The 17,865-nt window shown below is 35.1% G+C and overlaps 1 protein-coding gene and 1 pseudogene across 1 annotated transcript; both read left to right on the top strand.

Annotated features, from left to right (window-relative positions):
* The first annotated feature begins 5,463 nt into the window (after nt 1-5,463).
* Nucleotides 5,464-12,327, top strand: LOC132064689 (uncharacterized). The gene is made up of 4 exons (XM_059457773.1): nt 5,464-6,406; nt 8,935-10,438; nt 11,459-11,898; nt 12,081-12,327. The coding sequence occupies exons 1-3, from the start codon at nt 5,583-5,585 to the stop codon at nt 11,843-11,845; spliced, it is 2,715 nt and encodes a 904-aa protein (XP_059313756.1). The 5' UTR covers nt 5,464-5,582; the 3' UTR covers nt 11,846-11,898; nt 12,081-12,327.
* Nucleotides 12,328-13,615: 1,288 nt separating this feature from the next.
* On the top strand, nt 13,616-16,929 carry LOC132062781 (metacaspase-1-like; annotated as a pseudogene).
* Nucleotides 16,930-17,865: the final 936 nt, after the last annotated feature.

The raw sequence follows: 17,865 nt of genomic DNA, 5'->3' as shown, positions 1-17,865 counted from the left end.
TATTTCCTTTTTTTTCATAATCTAATTCTACACACCTCTTTGGCTCCTTTTTATTCATTTTTTTATATTAATAAAAAGGATAATTGATATATTATATTTTAATTTATTGTATTTTTTCTATATCTCAAAAAATAATTATTCTAGCATATAGTATATCAAATCAATAGCAGTTGAAGTATACTGTTGCAGTATACTATGATACTCACATGGTATATATCATATACTACTAGGGTATCATATACGACTGGAGGTTCATTTCTTCGAGAAAAATACTCAGTCATCTATGATACCAACCTGGTATATATCATATACTGATAGAGTATCATAGAGGACTGATTCATCCCTTTAAGAAAAACACAATTCAGTCCTATGTGATACCCACATGGTATATGTCATATACTGACAGAGTATCATAGAAGATTGATTCATTCCTTCAAAATAATACTACTCATTCCTTTATAATACCCACATAGTATATCGTATGCTAACAGGGTATCGTAGAGGACTGATTTTTTTTCCAAGAAAACAATCCTTAGTCCTCCGTGATACCCCCATGGTATATATCATATAATAACAAGGTATCATGGATGAATGACCCACATGATATATCATATACTCACAAGATATCACAAAGGACCGACTCATTCTTCCAAAAAAAAAAAAAAAGCTTAATCATCCATGATACTCACATGGTATATATCAGGGTATCCCAAAGATTGGTTCATTATTTCAAGAAAAACACTCAGTCATCTATGATAACAACCTGATATGCGAGATATTGATAGGGTATAATAGAGGACTGACAGTTCATTCCTTCAAGAAAAACACACATTCCACTGTGATACCAACCTGGTATATACCATATACCGATAGGGTATCATAGACGGCAAATTCATTCCTTAAAGAAAACTTTACTCAGTCCTCTATGATGACCGCGTGGTATATATCATATACTGACAGGATATCATAATTGACTTGTTCATTCCTTCAAAGAAAAACACTCTTCTATCCTCTATGATACTCACATGGTATATTATATATCATCAGAGTATCATAAAGGACTAACTCATTCCTTCAAGAAAAACATAACTCATTTCTTAAATCTTTTTTTTAAAAAAAAAAAAAAAAAAAAAAACCTCTCTGTCCTCTATTATCCCAACATTGTATATATCATATATTGATAGGGTATCATTAGGGGACGATTGACGATTCATTCCTTCGAAAAATTCCTTAGTCTTTTATGATATTCACATAGTACTTATTATATACTGACAGGGTATCATAAATGACTTGTTCATTTCTTCAAAAGAAAAAATTATAAAATATATATATATAAAGAAGTTAAAGCTTAATTTTGATACACTAATTTTTATTATCAATTTTAGCAAGTTAAAGTTTGTAAAAGTAAATTAAATAATGTTTTAGATATGATTTTGTTTCATTTGCAAAAGAGAAAAAGTTTATAAAAATATATTTGTTGTTACTTTTAAATTTTAATAAATAAGCTAATGACTTTAATATATTTCTTATATTATTTCTTGTTATATTCTAATTGTTAATTTTTCTATATTTTTATTAATCTAAAATAATTAATTAGTATATCATATACTGACAGAGTATCATGGAAGATCGATTCACCCCTTCAAAAAATAAGACTCTGTCCTTAATGATACCCATATGGTATATCATATACTGACAGGATATCATAGAGGACTGACAATTCATTCCTTAAAAAAAAAATCAGTCCTCTATGATACCAACCTAGTATATATCATATACTGACAGAGTATCATCGGTGACTGACCCATATAGTATATCATATACTGATACAATATCATTGAGGACTGGCAGTTCATTCCTTCAAGGAAAACACTCAGACCTCTATGACACCAATATGGTATATATAATATACATAGATGACAGATTCACTCCAACACCACTCAGTCCTCTATGATGCCCAGACTATATATATCATATATACACTGACCTGGTATCATAGGAGGCTGGTTCATTTCTTCAAAACACTCCCCATTCCTCTATGATACCCACATGGTATATATCATATACTATATATTGACAGAGTTTATAGAGGACTGGTTTATTCCTTTAAGAAAAAAATCCTCAGTCCTTTATGATACCCACATGGTATATATTATATACCGACGGGGTATCATAGAGACGGGTTCATTCCTTGAAAATAAGAAAGTACTTCTCAGTGCTCTATGATACCCACATGGTCTATATCATATACTGGTAATGTATTATAAAAAACTAATTCATTCCTTAAAAAAACTCCTCCTTTTATCATAAATATATAATATGTATTATATACTGATAGAGTATCATAACGAACATGCTCATTCCTTCCAAAGAAAAAAAATATATAAAAAAAGAGTTAAAGCTTAATTTTGAATTTTGATACACTAATTTTTATATCATTTTAGCAAGTTAACGTTTGTAAAAGAAAATTAAATAGTGTTTTAGATATAATTTTGTTTCATTTGCAAAAGAGAAAAAAATTATATATATATATTTTTAATTTAAATTTTAATAATGAGTAATGACTTTAATATATTTCTTATATTATTTCTTGTTATAGTCTAATTGTTTAATTTTTCTATATTTTTACTAATAAAAAAATTAATTTTTATTTTTATTTTTTGTATGCTTTATATTATTATAAGAAAAAAATTATAGAAAAGAGAAAAATGAAAAAGGGGCAAAAAAAAAAGAAGAAGATAAACAATGGAAAAAAATTTAAGTGCAAAAAGGATATAAGAAAGGAGAATAGGGAAAAACAAAAGAAAAATAAGTTGGGACTTGGGACCAGGCCCAAGGCGGCCGCAAAAGCAATTTGGAGGTAATCGATGCCGCAAGAGTTCGGGTAAATATTATTCACCGAAGGAGTAACTACTGTAATTAAATTTTAAGGGGGCATATTAGGGTAAATATTTTATTTTATGGGTAGTTTGTGTACTTTTTCCTTAATTTTATGGGGTTATATTAGATTGCCACCATCATAAATAAAAGTCAAGTAATTTTTTTTAAAAAAAATTTAATAGATGGGTCGTACTGCATGCGGATGCACGGTAAAATTTGTGGTGGTACTGTGATTTTTGTTGAAGTCACATGGGTGGTTAATGAGATGAATGGTCTCTTTATATGAACTTGGGCAATCCTACCCTCATAAGCTAGCTTTTGCGGTTGAGTTAAACCCAAAATCAACCTCTACTTTCTTTAACACAAGATTTTGAGTCTTGCCCGTCACGTTGTTATATTTATATTTCTACATGTGAATATGTGATAGTCTATATATGTTTTGTGAGATTGATTTTTTTTAATATATATATTTTCATAATATATAAGTAAAGTTCAGTTATTTTCCGATCATAAAAATTAATTTAATGATATCAATACAATAATTCTAGAGTCTGGACGATTATATGTGAAATAGCGCACCAAACAACAGATTTGCATTTGACTTCCTTATTAATTCAATAAATATATTATTAGGCCATATGCTTTCCTTCTGCCTGGTTCAAGCCTAACTCTTTTGCAAGCGATGGTGCAACCAATGTTGCATTAACTTGTAGTATCATTTAAATTAAAACGTATAAATTCTCCATTAGGTAAAGATAAATTAGAATCATGTTCGGCCTAAATGACATATTACTAAGTTTTCAAGGGAACATCTTGTAATCACAATGTTACATGATATTGTGATCGAATTCTAATGGACTCAATTGATTTTTTTAACTTTTTTGTTAATTAACGACTTAAAAAATTACCCAATATATGTTTTTGATTTCTCAAGTGATACAAACACTTCGAAAATTGAAAGAAAATTTATATGGCAACTTGTGAACTTTATACTTTGTAGCAAATTAATGTGTGAGCAAGAACGTCTAATAAAGACGTTCTTGTCATACCTACAAAGGTAAGAATTGATTATATTTAATCTTTTTCTTTGATTTCCTACTTTAGGCAATGCCAACGAATAATACTATAGTAATGCATATTATACTGGGAATTCAGCACCATTTTTTTAAACGTTTTTCACTTTAACTTTTCTATCATGCATCTTAATTTTATACGATACTGTTATAATTTTAAAAGTTAAACAATCTTTCGATTGACAACGTTTTTTCAATACTTTAAACATTTTAGATATAAAAGTTGTGATTCAGAGTACGTTAAACATCATTTCTGCCTTCATTCCAATTTTAGAGACAAAATACTTTCTCTGCCCCAATTTATTTGAGGGTTTACCTATTTAGGGAGTCAAATAATTCTTTTTTAAGTACAATTTTAAATATAGATTCTTCGAGTATTTTATCATAAAATTTACATATTTGAAAACTACATAAAAAATACTATAAGTCTGCATGATTAATAATTCACAATATATGAAAAAAGTTGGAGAAAAGTCATTTAAAAAGCTGTTTGTCTCCCTAAATAGGTCAATCCTCGTATAAATTGGGACGGGTTGAGTAATATTTTTCATCATGTTTTACTCAAAACAAGGTTATCTCCTATAATTTTGATTCAACAATCCTAACATTATAATCTCTCATCCAACATATAGGAGCAGTGCTTTTAACATTTAAAACAAGTTTGATTACAAGAGAATTAAAATAAGAAAGGTTAGTGTAATATCGCAAACTGAAACTTATGAGATGCTATTTTTCCGGAGAGCTCAACTCTTTAATCGAAAAAAAGGACGGTCGTGCAAGCCTGCTCCCAGGTTTCAACTCCATTTCCTCCTTCATTTGTCTTTGTCTACTGTTCACTTTCTTCTTAACGAAGGGGTTCCCCAAGAGTCTGACCTAAAAAAAATTATTAGGGACTAGAGAAGCCTAAATCACTAGTTTTGGACTATCGAGAAACCCTCCTCTGCCCGCATCCCTGGAACTTGCTTTGCTTTTTTCCTTTAAAAACCCCACTTGCTTCACACCTTCTATGATGGGGGAAATACTTTCACACGAGTACTAATTTAATTAGCATAAATGAGCCTCCCATTGCTAAGGGAGAAGAAGAAAGAAAATCACGCCCTCTTTTGAGTATGTAGGTACTAAGAGTCCTCTCATTGCCAACCAACAAACATCATCTGTCTGGGTCTTGCCAGTATCAACAACGAGGAAGAAACAACCAGAAACAACAACTAACTATAGCTCTTGGCCCAGACAACGTCCTGAGCATAGGGGAGATCGGAGCAACAGGGAACGCCTTTGTGAACTAAAGTGTTATGAAGGTATACCGGAACGAAGTTTCTGAAATCATCCCTATAATTTAATATCAGATTACCTAATACATAAGTAATTGGTGGACAAATGCGATCCCAATTTTATTACGGAGATTAGTTTCCTAATCCGATAACTAAACTACCCGTTATAATACAAAGTTACAAACACTAGAGGACCTGAATTTGACTATTCACCATACTAGTATATATAGTATACTTGCAGTATTCATTTCATTTTTAAGTTATGTCCTTCAGACAACGTAGCCACCTGTAAGTCTATAACCATAACCAACACCACCACCTTATTCTCCCTGTCGGAATTCTCAATTCTCATAAAAAAATGGCAACAGTTGCACCAACCCGTCAACCCAATTTAGAATCCCTAGCTCACATAGACATCACTAAACTTTCCCAATCTGAACTCCACGCCCTTTCCCTTTGTTCTAACTCAGCTTACAATCTCCGTCATGCTAACGACGTCGTTATTCCCCAAATTGATCGTTCTTTATTCAATGAATCCACCTGTAGCCGCCGTCAAACTTATTCCCGTCTCCGTCACCAACACCACCGTTCTCGTGTGCCAGGTCATCACCCTTCCACGTCACAACCCAAACCCGGTTCATCATCCGACCCGGAAACTCACTCAATTCTTCATTTCCTTAAGTACTTCATAAACAACCCTAATTCTAACTCTCCACCGCCGCCGCCGCCGCCACCGCCTCCACCTCCGCCGCCACCGCCGCCAAGTGTTACCTTTCCTGCCACACAGCCGGGAATTCAAGAAAAATTGATGAATGAGTGTGATAAAAAAAGGAAAAGAGGACGTAAACATAAGGATAATAAACAGGTGAAAGATAATAGGGTTAGGAGTGATGTGGTAATTGTGAATAAAAATGGTGAGGTGGTTGATTTAAACAATTTAGAGAGTAATGGGGATAAACTGTATAATGGGGAATTGGAGAAAAGGACTGTTGGGTTAAAGACTGAAGAAGAGGTACTTGGTTTTGTAAGGGATTTGGAAGGGCAATGGTGTAGTAGAAGGAAGAGGAGGAAATATGTTGATGCTAGTGGATTTGGTGATACATTGCCTATTGGTTGGAAGCTCTTGTTAGCCCTACGTAGACGAGATGGTCGCGTTTGGGTCTATTGTCGCAGATACGTGAGGTTGTTAAGCTTTTTGACTTTGTTACTTTTGCTTGTTAATTGCATGTTCATTTATAAGCTTTTATGCGTTACGGTTATGCGGTTCATTACGTACAAATATATTACACACGCACATGCACGTATGTATAGATATAAGATATATGATTGTATTTACGTGCGTGTATATAAAATGTGCGTGTGCAAAAATATAAGACAAAACTGAACTAGGCGCATGAGGCAACACAAGTGACGTGTGTGGCGAATCCCCCCCCCCCCCCCCCCCCACACACACACACACACAAAAAAAAAAAAAAAAACACGGTGGTTGGGTAGATTTTTACCCCGATGACTGTTTAGTGGCATTTAGAGCATGGTTATGCATTAGGGTTATGTGGTTCATTGGTGTTTACTTTGAAATTAGGTAGTATGTACTAACTAGATTTACGCAGATTTTATTCTGTTGCGTGTTTGTTAAATACTAACTAGATTTACGCAGATTTTATGTGTTGCAATTTCATTGCACGTGTTTGTTGAAGTATCATGAATTTGCATGTTTTGTTGTGAAAATGTTAGTTCTTTGACGAGCTTGTGCATACTTTATATTTGATTACCAGAAGTATATGCACTGATACAGTGCATGCTTTTGGGATGGGGTGGCTCCCTTGAGGTTTCTTCCTCAAGAACCGGGTACATAGCTCATGGAATCTCAATCCTGAACATATTGTAGCCTAAATGCAGGACAGTAGGAATGATTGGATAATTCCACTTGTTGAATTTTCTAGGATCAGTGAAATAGGTAATATGATTGTGTTGCATCTTGAAGATCACCATTTTCAAGTTAGTGGATGCAAGAGTTGGCTGAGATTGAAGTATTACCAGATTTAGCATAATTACTTAGCTTTAGATAATCGCTCAATTTCACAGGGAACTCATTATAGCTGATTAATGGAAACCTACTTTTAACTCGAAAATCTTGATTCTACCTTGAATAAGTTCCTGTACAGCTTGGTGCGAGTAAATGAACCTCTGTCCCTAGTATTTCTTCTCTGGAATTATGAAGACCGAAATATTGGCAGAACTGCACCAGCCCGTTTGTGCAATGGTCCTTTCCCGCTTTGCTCCCTAGTTGACTCAAATGATACGGGTTCGGATCCGAGTGTCGGATTCGGCAAAATTTACATTTTAAGATTCGGGGTGCAGTTCCGAGTGCTGGGATTCGGCTAAGAAAATTCAAAAGTATAAAAAAGTAGAGTTATAAATGTTGAGAGAAAAACACGAAGCAGCAAAAATGAGACAAAAGTACTATAATATTAAAGTTATGTAATTTCCCTTATCTTAAATCTGTTTTATCTTTAATCTTGAGAAATCAAAATCTCAATTTTCCCCCAAATTTGTCGATGGACTCCGGTCAAAGTGTCCGAACTTGGTTGACCGTATCCCGGACGTATCCCGCTCCAGCACCAGCTCCCGACTAGTGTCGAGATAAAACGGAGAGTCCGCGCAACTTAGGTCAGTTCCTTTTTCACTAGACAGTCCTTCCCTTGTGAAGTTCATTTTGATTAAGGATGATTTAGGACAAAAACTTGAAGCTTTTGAGCACATTACCATTTTGGTCTTGAAAAGATTTACTAGCTCATTAACATATTAATATAATTTCTATACAGACTTTCGTTTGTTCGTGAAAGGAATAATATGCTCAAACAGTCTGAGGTCCTTTTTGTTATCCAAGTACAGATGTATAGTTTCATGGATGCTAAAATAATTAGGTGTGCTGCACATGGTGGTACTTAATTTTTTAGTTGTATGTCAAGCCTTCTCTTTAATGGCCCTTTGATAAAGACAATGCCGTTGTGAAGTTTCACAGATCTTATTTGTTGTAGATCAAAAAGCTTGAAATCTATTTCTATCTGTTGCTTGATGCATTTCTCGCATTTGCAAATACTAGGGTATACTTTGTTCGCTTTCTTTTGGTTGCTGAAAACATATTATGAAGATTTCCATTACAATTCCTATCAAAACCTAGTTTTAGGAGCCATCCTTTTGCAACATGATAATGTACATTTGTCAATTAATTTTTTTTTTTTAACCGAAAAATTTCTCTCGAGTTATTAATTTCTTCATAGTGGCAGAGGGTTATTTGTCTCTTTTGGTCTTTCCTATTTCGGGGAAACAACCAGAAGCACTGCTGTGTTGAATCAGAAAGCCTTTTACACTATCTGTTAAAAAAAAAAAAAAAGAAGCCTTTAACACTATTGATCTGGATCACATTAAAATTTTCTATTGTAATATTGTAAGGATTAAGGACATAACATGGGGTTCCATTTGGTGACAGATGGTTGATGGATATGTAGGATATGCTGTATATTCGAACTTATAAATTTGTTAATTGACTTACCGGATTTTGTATTTATGATGATAATTCACTGGATATGCTGCTTGATCGATTTGAAACAGTGTTTATGTCCTAATTATAAGATGTTTACTGCCTCTCTCTTGTTTTGAGTGCAAGTCCAGTATTTTCTTCTTACTTTGGCAATTTTCTCTGCTAGCCCTACTGGTCAACAGTTTATATCATGCAAAGAGGCTTCATCATACTTGCGGTCCCACTTTTTGTCTGGTGAAGCAAACCAGCAAGTTGATGCCACTGTTTCTAAAAGTGTGAGTAGCTTCCACGGTGATACCAGTTTGGTGTTGTCAACAAACATCCAAGAAAATCCTCATTCTCATCAAAAAGGTGATGTGGCAAAGCATGACATAGTTCCACATGCAGTTGTACCCAGTTCATCTACTCTAGACCTACATCTCAGTGAAGTTTGCTTGATGGAGATGGATAATCTCCCTGAGGTTAAAGTTCAAGACATTTTCGAATGTTATAAATGCAACTTGACATTTGAAGAAAAGAATGCATATTTGCAGCATCTGTTCTCATTTCACCAGCGCACAACAAGAAGGTACAGGGTTGGGCCATCTGTTGGTGATGGGGTCATAATTAGAGATGGAAAATATGAATGCCAGTTCTGCCATAAGGTATTTGAAGAAAGGCGTAGTTACAATGGTCATGTAGGAGTCCATGTGAGAAACAATGCAAGAGGAACTGTGGATGTAGCTGCTGCTGTTGCAGCAGACAAGGGTGTTCAATCTCCACATCATGATGGGTTGCCTTCAACATGTAAAATGGATGCTTTAATTGAAATTGCCCAAAATTCAGTTGTAGAAACTTCTAGTGCCAGACCTGCGACCAAGGGCAGCAGCATGCCATCTAGTACTTCAATGGACTTGGATGGAAATATGGCTACCAACATTGACCAAGTTGCGAGGTCGAACATTGAAACATGTCTTGAACAAGGCAGAGATCAGCTTGATAATACCTGCATGGGAGTAGATAAAAATAAGAGTGGTGAGATCTTGGCCAACAAGTTCAATCCGAGAATGATCTCAACCAATGATTCTGAGCAGCCTGAGGATGATGAGGCCAAGAAGGCTGGAAGCAACAAGGCAGTGGAGGGCCTGGGAAAAGAGCAGACAAAAGAAAATGATGATGTTCAACCACAGACCGTGGAACTAACTTTTCAGGAAATTGCTAGTCAGAATGCATTAACTAGCTCTTCAGTCTCTACGGTGCAGTCGTTGTATAATGATTTTGAGCACTCTGAGGATGGTGACGTGAAGAAGGATGGAACTGACAAGGTAGCAGTGGGTGAGGGGAACAGCCTGACTAAAGCAAATGATGTTGAATCAGAAACTATGGAACTAACTTTTCAGGACAATGCTACTCCGAATGGGTTAACCTGCTCCTTGTTGTCTATGGTGCAACCATCTCATAGTACTTTTGAGCATCCTGAGAGTGATGACATGAAGAAGGATGGGAATGACCCGCTAGCAGTTTGTCTTGGACAGAGCCTGACTGAAGCAAATAATGATGTGGAGTCCCAGAATATAGAATTCACTTTTCAGCAAAATGCTACTCAAGATGAGTTAGCTAGCTTTTCAGAGCATATGGTGCAAGTGCAACCATTCGACAACTCTACTGGCATTCTTTCAGAATCAAATGAGGTAAAGATGCATTTTCTGCATCTGTAGAGGTCATACATTTATCTCATAGATGCTGAGGACGACCTTGCTCTTTGTTTTTATCCTTTAAAGAATGCACCAAGTGACGCCCGCGCAATTTTTCCTCCTTTACTGAGTTTCTGACAAATGCTCAACTTCGTTGATTCCTGATCATTTTTTATTTTTCAAAACTTAATTGGTTATCCTACCTAAGAGTTTATGTATTAGGGTCTCTTTTGTCTTTTGTTCATCTCCAAGATAGGTGCGAATGAAGAATGCTATGACTTGGTCATGATGACTATTTCAGGTCAATTTGGCCAAAGCTATAATGTGCTTACTCTTCAATCTGTCTGGAAACAAAATCTATAGGTTGGATATAAGGGTGTCCAAAATATGTGTTTGCCAGCAGACAACTATTGCATTCAGAAAATGGTTTTTTATGTTAAAACAACCCCTCTACTCTCACTCTCTCAGGGTTTACCAAGCCTCTAAATACATCCCTTGTTTGATCAGCATTTCGATATGCCTACAGTCCAGTAACAAGCAGGGAACACGTGCATTTCTCTGTTGATACTGATCAACGTTGGCTACTTTTTTTTTTTTCTGCTTATTGATAACCCAACCTACCTGATGCACCATGGGTGAGACCTTTTTATGCGCCAGTTTATCATCCTTAGGAATCTTTAAGATGTTATAACTTTTAGTCCCACTCATTGTAGCATCTACTTAAGTAGGGAACGTGTTACTATCCTCTTGCTTTGCTTACATTAATCTAACTTGTGTTATCTTAGTTCCACTATGCTAACTGTTCGAAGGCTCTAAATCTTTGAGAATTATCGCTGTTATTGGCAATTCCAATAGTGCAGACCGCTGTCGTGTTGGGTGTTATGCAGCAAGGCTTTGGATATTAGCTTATTTCACGATCATTCTGGTTGATAGATACTAAAATTCCTGTTACCTCTTGTTCAACTAATTCCCTAATTTCACGGGTTAGTAATCTATTTTTTTCTAAAACCTCTGTAGGACGATGGCGAAGTTTCTGCTATTGGTCAGACTCTGGATAATGGAACAGGGTTCGAGGAGTTTAGGCTGGATGAGATAGAACACTTTGAATACAGCTTTGATGTTGGTCATGAATCTCCTTCTTTACCCGTAGCTTCTATGGGGTTGAGTAATGATGCAAGGATGGAAGAGGCTTTTGCATCGGTTGGATTTGATTCTGGAGGAATCATTTTAAACATGGAAGATCAGCTTTCAACAATATGTGTGTGGTGCAGAGCGGAGTTCAAGCTCGAAGCTTATGATACAGAAGCTCATTCAGATTCAATTGGATTTATGTGTCCAGACTGCAAGGCTAAAATATCTGGACATCTGGAGAGTGGTCTTTCCTTGAGTCCTCATGGTTTCTGATTTTCCACTGGGCCATCTCGTCGGGCTTGCTGATGAATGTCCTTATACATGTGGTAATTCCTTGACTTGCTTAAGTTGTAGCTTCTTTAATCAGTAACAAACAAATCTTTTTGCCACTTCTTTCCTTCTTCACATGTCTCAACTGTGAAAAAAGGCTCATGCTACTACTACTCCGTATTAGTTTATGCTTTATCAAGCTTATTTTACTGACTTGGCATTTTTCATCTAATTACAGGAGATGCAGGTCTATTTTCCCCCTAAAGAGATGGATGTTACAAAGCATGCATGTGCTCTTTTCTTAGGAGATGGAATTTTAGCTGGAATCCGCAGCTTGCTGTAGATTCATCTATGCAATAGTGTAGTTTGTAGTATCCCGCATTCTGGTATGTTAAATTACAGAGGACAGCAGATGTGTCTCTATATATGAATTGAACAGTGTATATTTTGGTTATGTGTATATATCTGTTTACGTATGTCACCGATTGGCTCTATGAGGCCCTTTAGAATCTAGTTATATCTTGAGAGGGTCCTTGGCTTTCTACCATTTTCTTTTTCTGGTTTAACCATCTGTATCTGAAGCCCATTGGCTTGATTGTCTGCATTCACACCGGATCGGCCCACTAAGGGGGTAGAGCACTCTCTATCAAAAGGTTCTTCTCCAATCCTAGGGCTCGAACCCGAGACCTTCAATTAAGGTTGGAGGGATTCCAACCATCTCAATCATGTGTGAAGCACTATTTTTCGTGAAGTTTCCCTGGTAACGAGTCAATGCCTTTTAATGTAGCCTTTTAGTTTTGGTTATCCAATAGCTGATGGCCTAGATGTTGTGCTTTCTATTTATACTAGGCTTGATAACAGTCGTATGAAGTGGAGTATTTCAGTTCATTTGTGAAGATGAGCATCTTGTTCATTATCCTTCATTTATAATGCAAAAGGAACATTAAATATGAAGTTGGCTGTGGAAAGATCCTTTCCTTTTGGACAGACGAACAAAACTTTCTAATTCCCTTTGCATCGCGAATGTTCGAAACTAGTACTTTAGGGAGTTTTTTTTTCATTTGTTGTGTGAGATAAGACTCTTGTTTATTGGACCTTCTTGTGTTAACGTAAGAGCGATTCTTGTTGATGTTCACACCTCTGGAGAAGTTAGAATACTTATGCCACGTGTACTCTCAGGGTAGTGTTAGACAACACTTTAAACACGTACGTTAGGTACTGAATCGCTTTAGCATGTAACTAAAAATTCGACAAAAATTCAGGGTGAAAAATTATCTATTATCCTTTTCTTGGTTAAAACAAAACAGTCAAGACTTGTTTGTTTTGAATAACAAAACGAATTGTTTTAAAGCTAAACATTTGTTTCTTGATGCCAAATAGTATTTGACAAATTAATTTCACTGATCTTGCTGGCCATTCAAATATAATATCCCCTCTTTTACTCTCACTCTTACACTTGCGTTTGACAAATTAATTTCACCGATCTTGTCAGAAGATGATCATGGGACTTTCTGGGAAATATATGGTATTTTGCTTATCGATTAAGTGATAAACTGCATGCTACACTTGTGCATTAGATATAAGCTAGAATAAAATCTCCTTTTTGACCATTTTTTCTACCCTTCACTTTTCACGTTAAATAATACATATTCCTTCCGATATTCAGGAGTATTATGTAACGGAATAAAGTACAATACCTTTTTTTTTTTTTTTTTTAATCAGGAGCAAATATACAATGGAACTTATTCTGACGACCTTTATGATATAGGGGAAAATGGCAAGCTAGATAGATGAGTGTAACTTGATGTCAAACTTCAATCAATTCCTTCGTACTTCGATCCAATTAATCGATCAATCTAGGAGAAAATCAAGTCATAAAGTTTAACTTTCTTTTTTCACTTCAAGACAAGGTTTTGAATATGCTATTGTGCTCAGCCACTCAATGGCGGAACTAGGTGAAGGGAGGTGGTTCAACATAAATAGGGTAAAAAGAAGTTTGTAGTATATAATTTACTTACTGAGCAAAGCTAGTTTATCCCTGGTACAAGTAATGTCTATGGCATGTCAAAAATGTGGACATCAACTGCCACTGCCCCCACAAAGTATACTATTTCGTTGCTATTGTGGCAATTTGATTCCTCTAGTCAATAGTGATGGGTCAGCGGTTCAAGAACATGGTAGACTCAGTTCTAAAATGACAAGATTCAGAGATAAATTTGGGAGAAACAGTTCGAGAAAGAACAGTCAATCGCGTTCTCCAAGTACTAGTCCACGTTTGTCTCTTATTTTCACAAAGCCACCATCAAGTGGGAAGCGTGCACAACTTTGTGGGGTGACTTACAAATTCAGGCTTAGAGGAACTCTGCATGATATAAACAGCATGAGGAACTTGCTTGTTCAAAAATTTAGCTTTTCAGATGAATTCATTCTCATTCTAGCAGGTATTCCCGTTTCTCTATTGCTAGTATGATCAGAAGCAGATTCATGATTTATTTGTGGTTCAATTTTTAAGGTTCTTAACACTGAACAAATTGCACTTGAACTTATAAGTTCATTATTTAATATTTTATGAAATTATATACGTAGAAAGCACTAAATTTTCAACAAATACAAAATTCTGAATCCATAATCCTAGTTCCTGGAAGTGTAACGGGTTTAGGAATAAGAACCTAAACTACCAAATTTAAATACTGAATCTGCCTCCCAGTATAATGATGAATAAGAAATATTTTCATACCTTACTTTTGAATGGAAACAACTTGCAGAAGAAGGAGCATATAAACCTCCAACTAGGAGAAACATCCTAGAGGCTTTCAAGTGGCTAATGACCGACCTTAAATCGGGTGACTCGTTGGTGTTCTACTTCTCAGGACACGGCTTACAACAACCTGATTTTATTGATGATGAGCTAGATGGTTTTGATGAAACGATCTGTCCTCTTGACTGTAGGACTAAAGGCATGATCACTGATAATGCCAACTATTATATTCTTGTTAAACCACTAACTCCAGGTGTTACACTTCATGCTATCATCGACTCTTGTCATAGTGGAACTATTCTCGATTTACCTTGGGTATACAACAGAGAGTATGTTCTTACCCTCCCAAAGTTCTTTTTAGTTTCTAACAGTTGTTTCATATGTTTCTTCAAACTTGGAATCTTCAAAAATACATAGGATTTAACTTATTTACACTAACAATGAGAAATCTTACAATAGCAGTGTAATTTGACATGTTATAAGCTTATTTAGCTGGTTGCCTATTTATTTTTTAAGTAGCCAATTCTACTTAATATGAGAACTTACCTGTAGTTATCCTTTTGGTGACTTGATGGTATAAAAAATTATTTTAAACTATCAATATATATATATATATATATATAGACCTCTAGTCCAGAAGTCCATAATATTTGACACCTTATGCAAACAATCATATATATATATATATATATATATATATATATATAGACCTCTAGTCCACAAGTCCATAATATTTGACACCTTATGCATCGATTTTAAATCTGCTAAGATAGTTAATGTGCGATTGGGTTTGTAAATTACTACTTTTCTCTAAACAAGCTAATTGTCCCAACTGTATATTGAGAAAATCCTAATCTTGACAGTTTTATCAACTGGAAAAATCACATAAGCATACATTTACTCTTTTTTATTTTTATTTTTTTTACTATGATTTGTTATGCATTTTACTTTTTTCTCGGGGATGAGATTAAACTATAATCTTTTCCACTAGTTAACCCTACAAATGAGAGCAACTAGTAGTATGCATTTCCATCAATAACAAGCTCAGGCAAACTAATATTTCAGCAGAATCCTGATAATCAGTAGCATTTTCAATCGCACTGCTTATGTCAGTTATTTGGATTTTAACAGGAGAAGTTGGGCTGATAACAGACCCCCATCCAGAACTAATAAGGGTACGAGCGGTGGAAGGGCCATCGGTTTCAGTGCTTGCAGGGATAATCAACTAGCTGCAGAAACCTCTGTAATATTATTTGTTTCCATCCTTTAATTGGTTTCTTTGTATGATTGATCTACATACCCTATCCCCATGTACAATAATAATATGAATGTTATGCAGGCTTTCTCTGCTGAAAAAACTATGATGGGTGCTATGACTTACACACATTTATACAAGCTCTCTCGGAAAACACAAATATAACATACCAAGGATTACTTGATTATATTCCCAACGAACTCGAAAAGGTTAACAAAGCTAGATGTCCACTGCTGAAGCCATTCCAAGGCAAGATAGACCAGGTAACTCATCTCCCTGCCTAAAGTATTCCTTTTCAAAATTATCCTGGATCAATTGATGCTATTGGTCTAAGGCTTTAGTAAGTTCTATTGACAATTTAAATGAATTTTTACACAATCAGTGCAAGGAGAAGAACTTGCCTTATTTTCCAGGTTACTAATATCACTTATTATGGATAGTTACATTTAATGACCTTTTAAGTGACTTGATAGTATAAAAAATTATACATTGTTAGTATATAAAAGTTCGAACAGTTCTGCACTTTTACTCAACTTTACCTCTTCTAGAGAGATGGACAATCATTCATCCACAAGATTTCAAGCAAATGTCCAGAAAATGAAAAACTTGTGTTATATCCCTTCAGCTAATATTGAGAATGTTTTTCATCAGCAGTTTAGTACAGAACCACAGTATATGCATGTCTCAAAGATTTAGATGTGCTATAATTCTCATCTATAAGCATGAATGGTTTGTAAGGTTTACATAGTACTTTGCTTGTACTTGTTTTTCTGATATGATATTGTACTAACATTTAAACCTTGCAGGAACCAATGTTATCATCTTCTGAAAAATTCGACACTAACATAAAGTTCAAGCTCTAACTCTGCGGCAGAAAGATGGATTTGGACCTAGATGTTTCCAGCTCCATGATAAAAGGAGGGTGCTGCTTGTTTCATACTTGTCCCTTATATTGCTTTCTTTTCTTTACCCTTCTCTATCTTTCTCTGAAAGTCAATCCAAAGATTTGTATCAACACTCTCTTTAATTTGGCTTTTTTCTATGATAATAATTCTATCCATGTTATCTGTGACTGTATCTCTGAGTTGATAAATGATAGTTTTAAATAAGGCATCGTGTTCTGATGGAGCCCTTTCCAACTTATATCATAAGCTTTTGTCGACAGACATCCAAGAAAACTCTCATTCTCCTCAAGAAGGTGATGCAACAAAGCATGACATAGTTGCACATGCAGTTGTACGCAGTTCATCTACTCTAGACCTGCTTCTCAGTGAAGTTTGCGTGATGGATTTGGATGATCTCCCTGAATTTAAAGTTGAAGACATTTTTGAATGTTATAAATGCAACTTGACATTTGAAGAAAAGAATGCATATTTACAGCATCTGTTCTCACTTCACCACCGGACCACTAGAAGGTACAGGGTTGGGCCATCTGTAGGTGATGGGGTCATAATTAGAGATGGAAAATATGAATGCCAGTTCTGCCATAAGAAGGGAAAAGGATACAAATGGCCATCCGGGTGAAGCTATTGACACCCGATGGTCCAAGAATCTTAAAAGTCATTTTTTAGCCTTTTCAAAATAATTTCATTTTCTAGCCATTTTTCAACTAACTAGTTTCTCGGCACGTGCGTTGCACGTGTATACCATGTCATTGTAAAACAATATCAATAATATTAAGATAAAATTTTGAGTAAATAATTAAACGTGAAAGAATAAAGTACACATTTTTCTGAATGATTAATGTGGATTGTCGTATGCTAACTTGTTTCACCAATATCAAGATGATTAGAAATCGTTTGAACCTACGAATATGTACTATCAGAGTTAAATTAGACATATGTGACTTTCTTATTTATTTCAATTTTATGAGGTAAAAACATGTAATTAAGTGTATCTCAGCTAATACTTTCTTTTTGGCGATATACCTGGTATATGTTCCTTTCATATGTTCGGTTAATATGTCATAACCAAGTGTGTTATTGTAGACATCTATATCCCTCTTAAGAG

This window comes from Lycium ferocissimum, chromosome 7, assembly GCF_029784015.1.
Source record: "Lycium ferocissimum isolate CSIRO_LF1 chromosome 7, AGI_CSIRO_Lferr_CH_V1, whole genome shotgun sequence".
Taxonomy (NCBI): Eukaryota; Viridiplantae; Streptophyta; class Magnoliopsida; order Solanales; family Solanaceae; genus Lycium; species Lycium ferocissimum.
This window is presented reverse-complemented; position numbering and strand designations above follow the sequence as displayed.

Excerpts from the sequence above, each read along its gene's own strand:
- LOC132064689 (XM_059457773.1), top strand. The coding sequence starts at position 5,583 with ATGGCAACAGTTGCACCAACCCGTCAACCCAATTTAGAATCCCTAGCT. Across the intron at positions 6,407-8,934 it reads TATTGTCGCAGATACGTGAG|CCCTACTGGTCAACAGTTTA; the intron begins GTTGTTAAGCTT and ends TTTCTCTGCTAG. Across the intron at positions 10,439-11,458 it reads TTCTTTCAGAATCAAATGAG|GACGATGGCGAAGTTTCTGC; the intron begins GTAAAGATGCAT and ends AAACCTCTGTAG.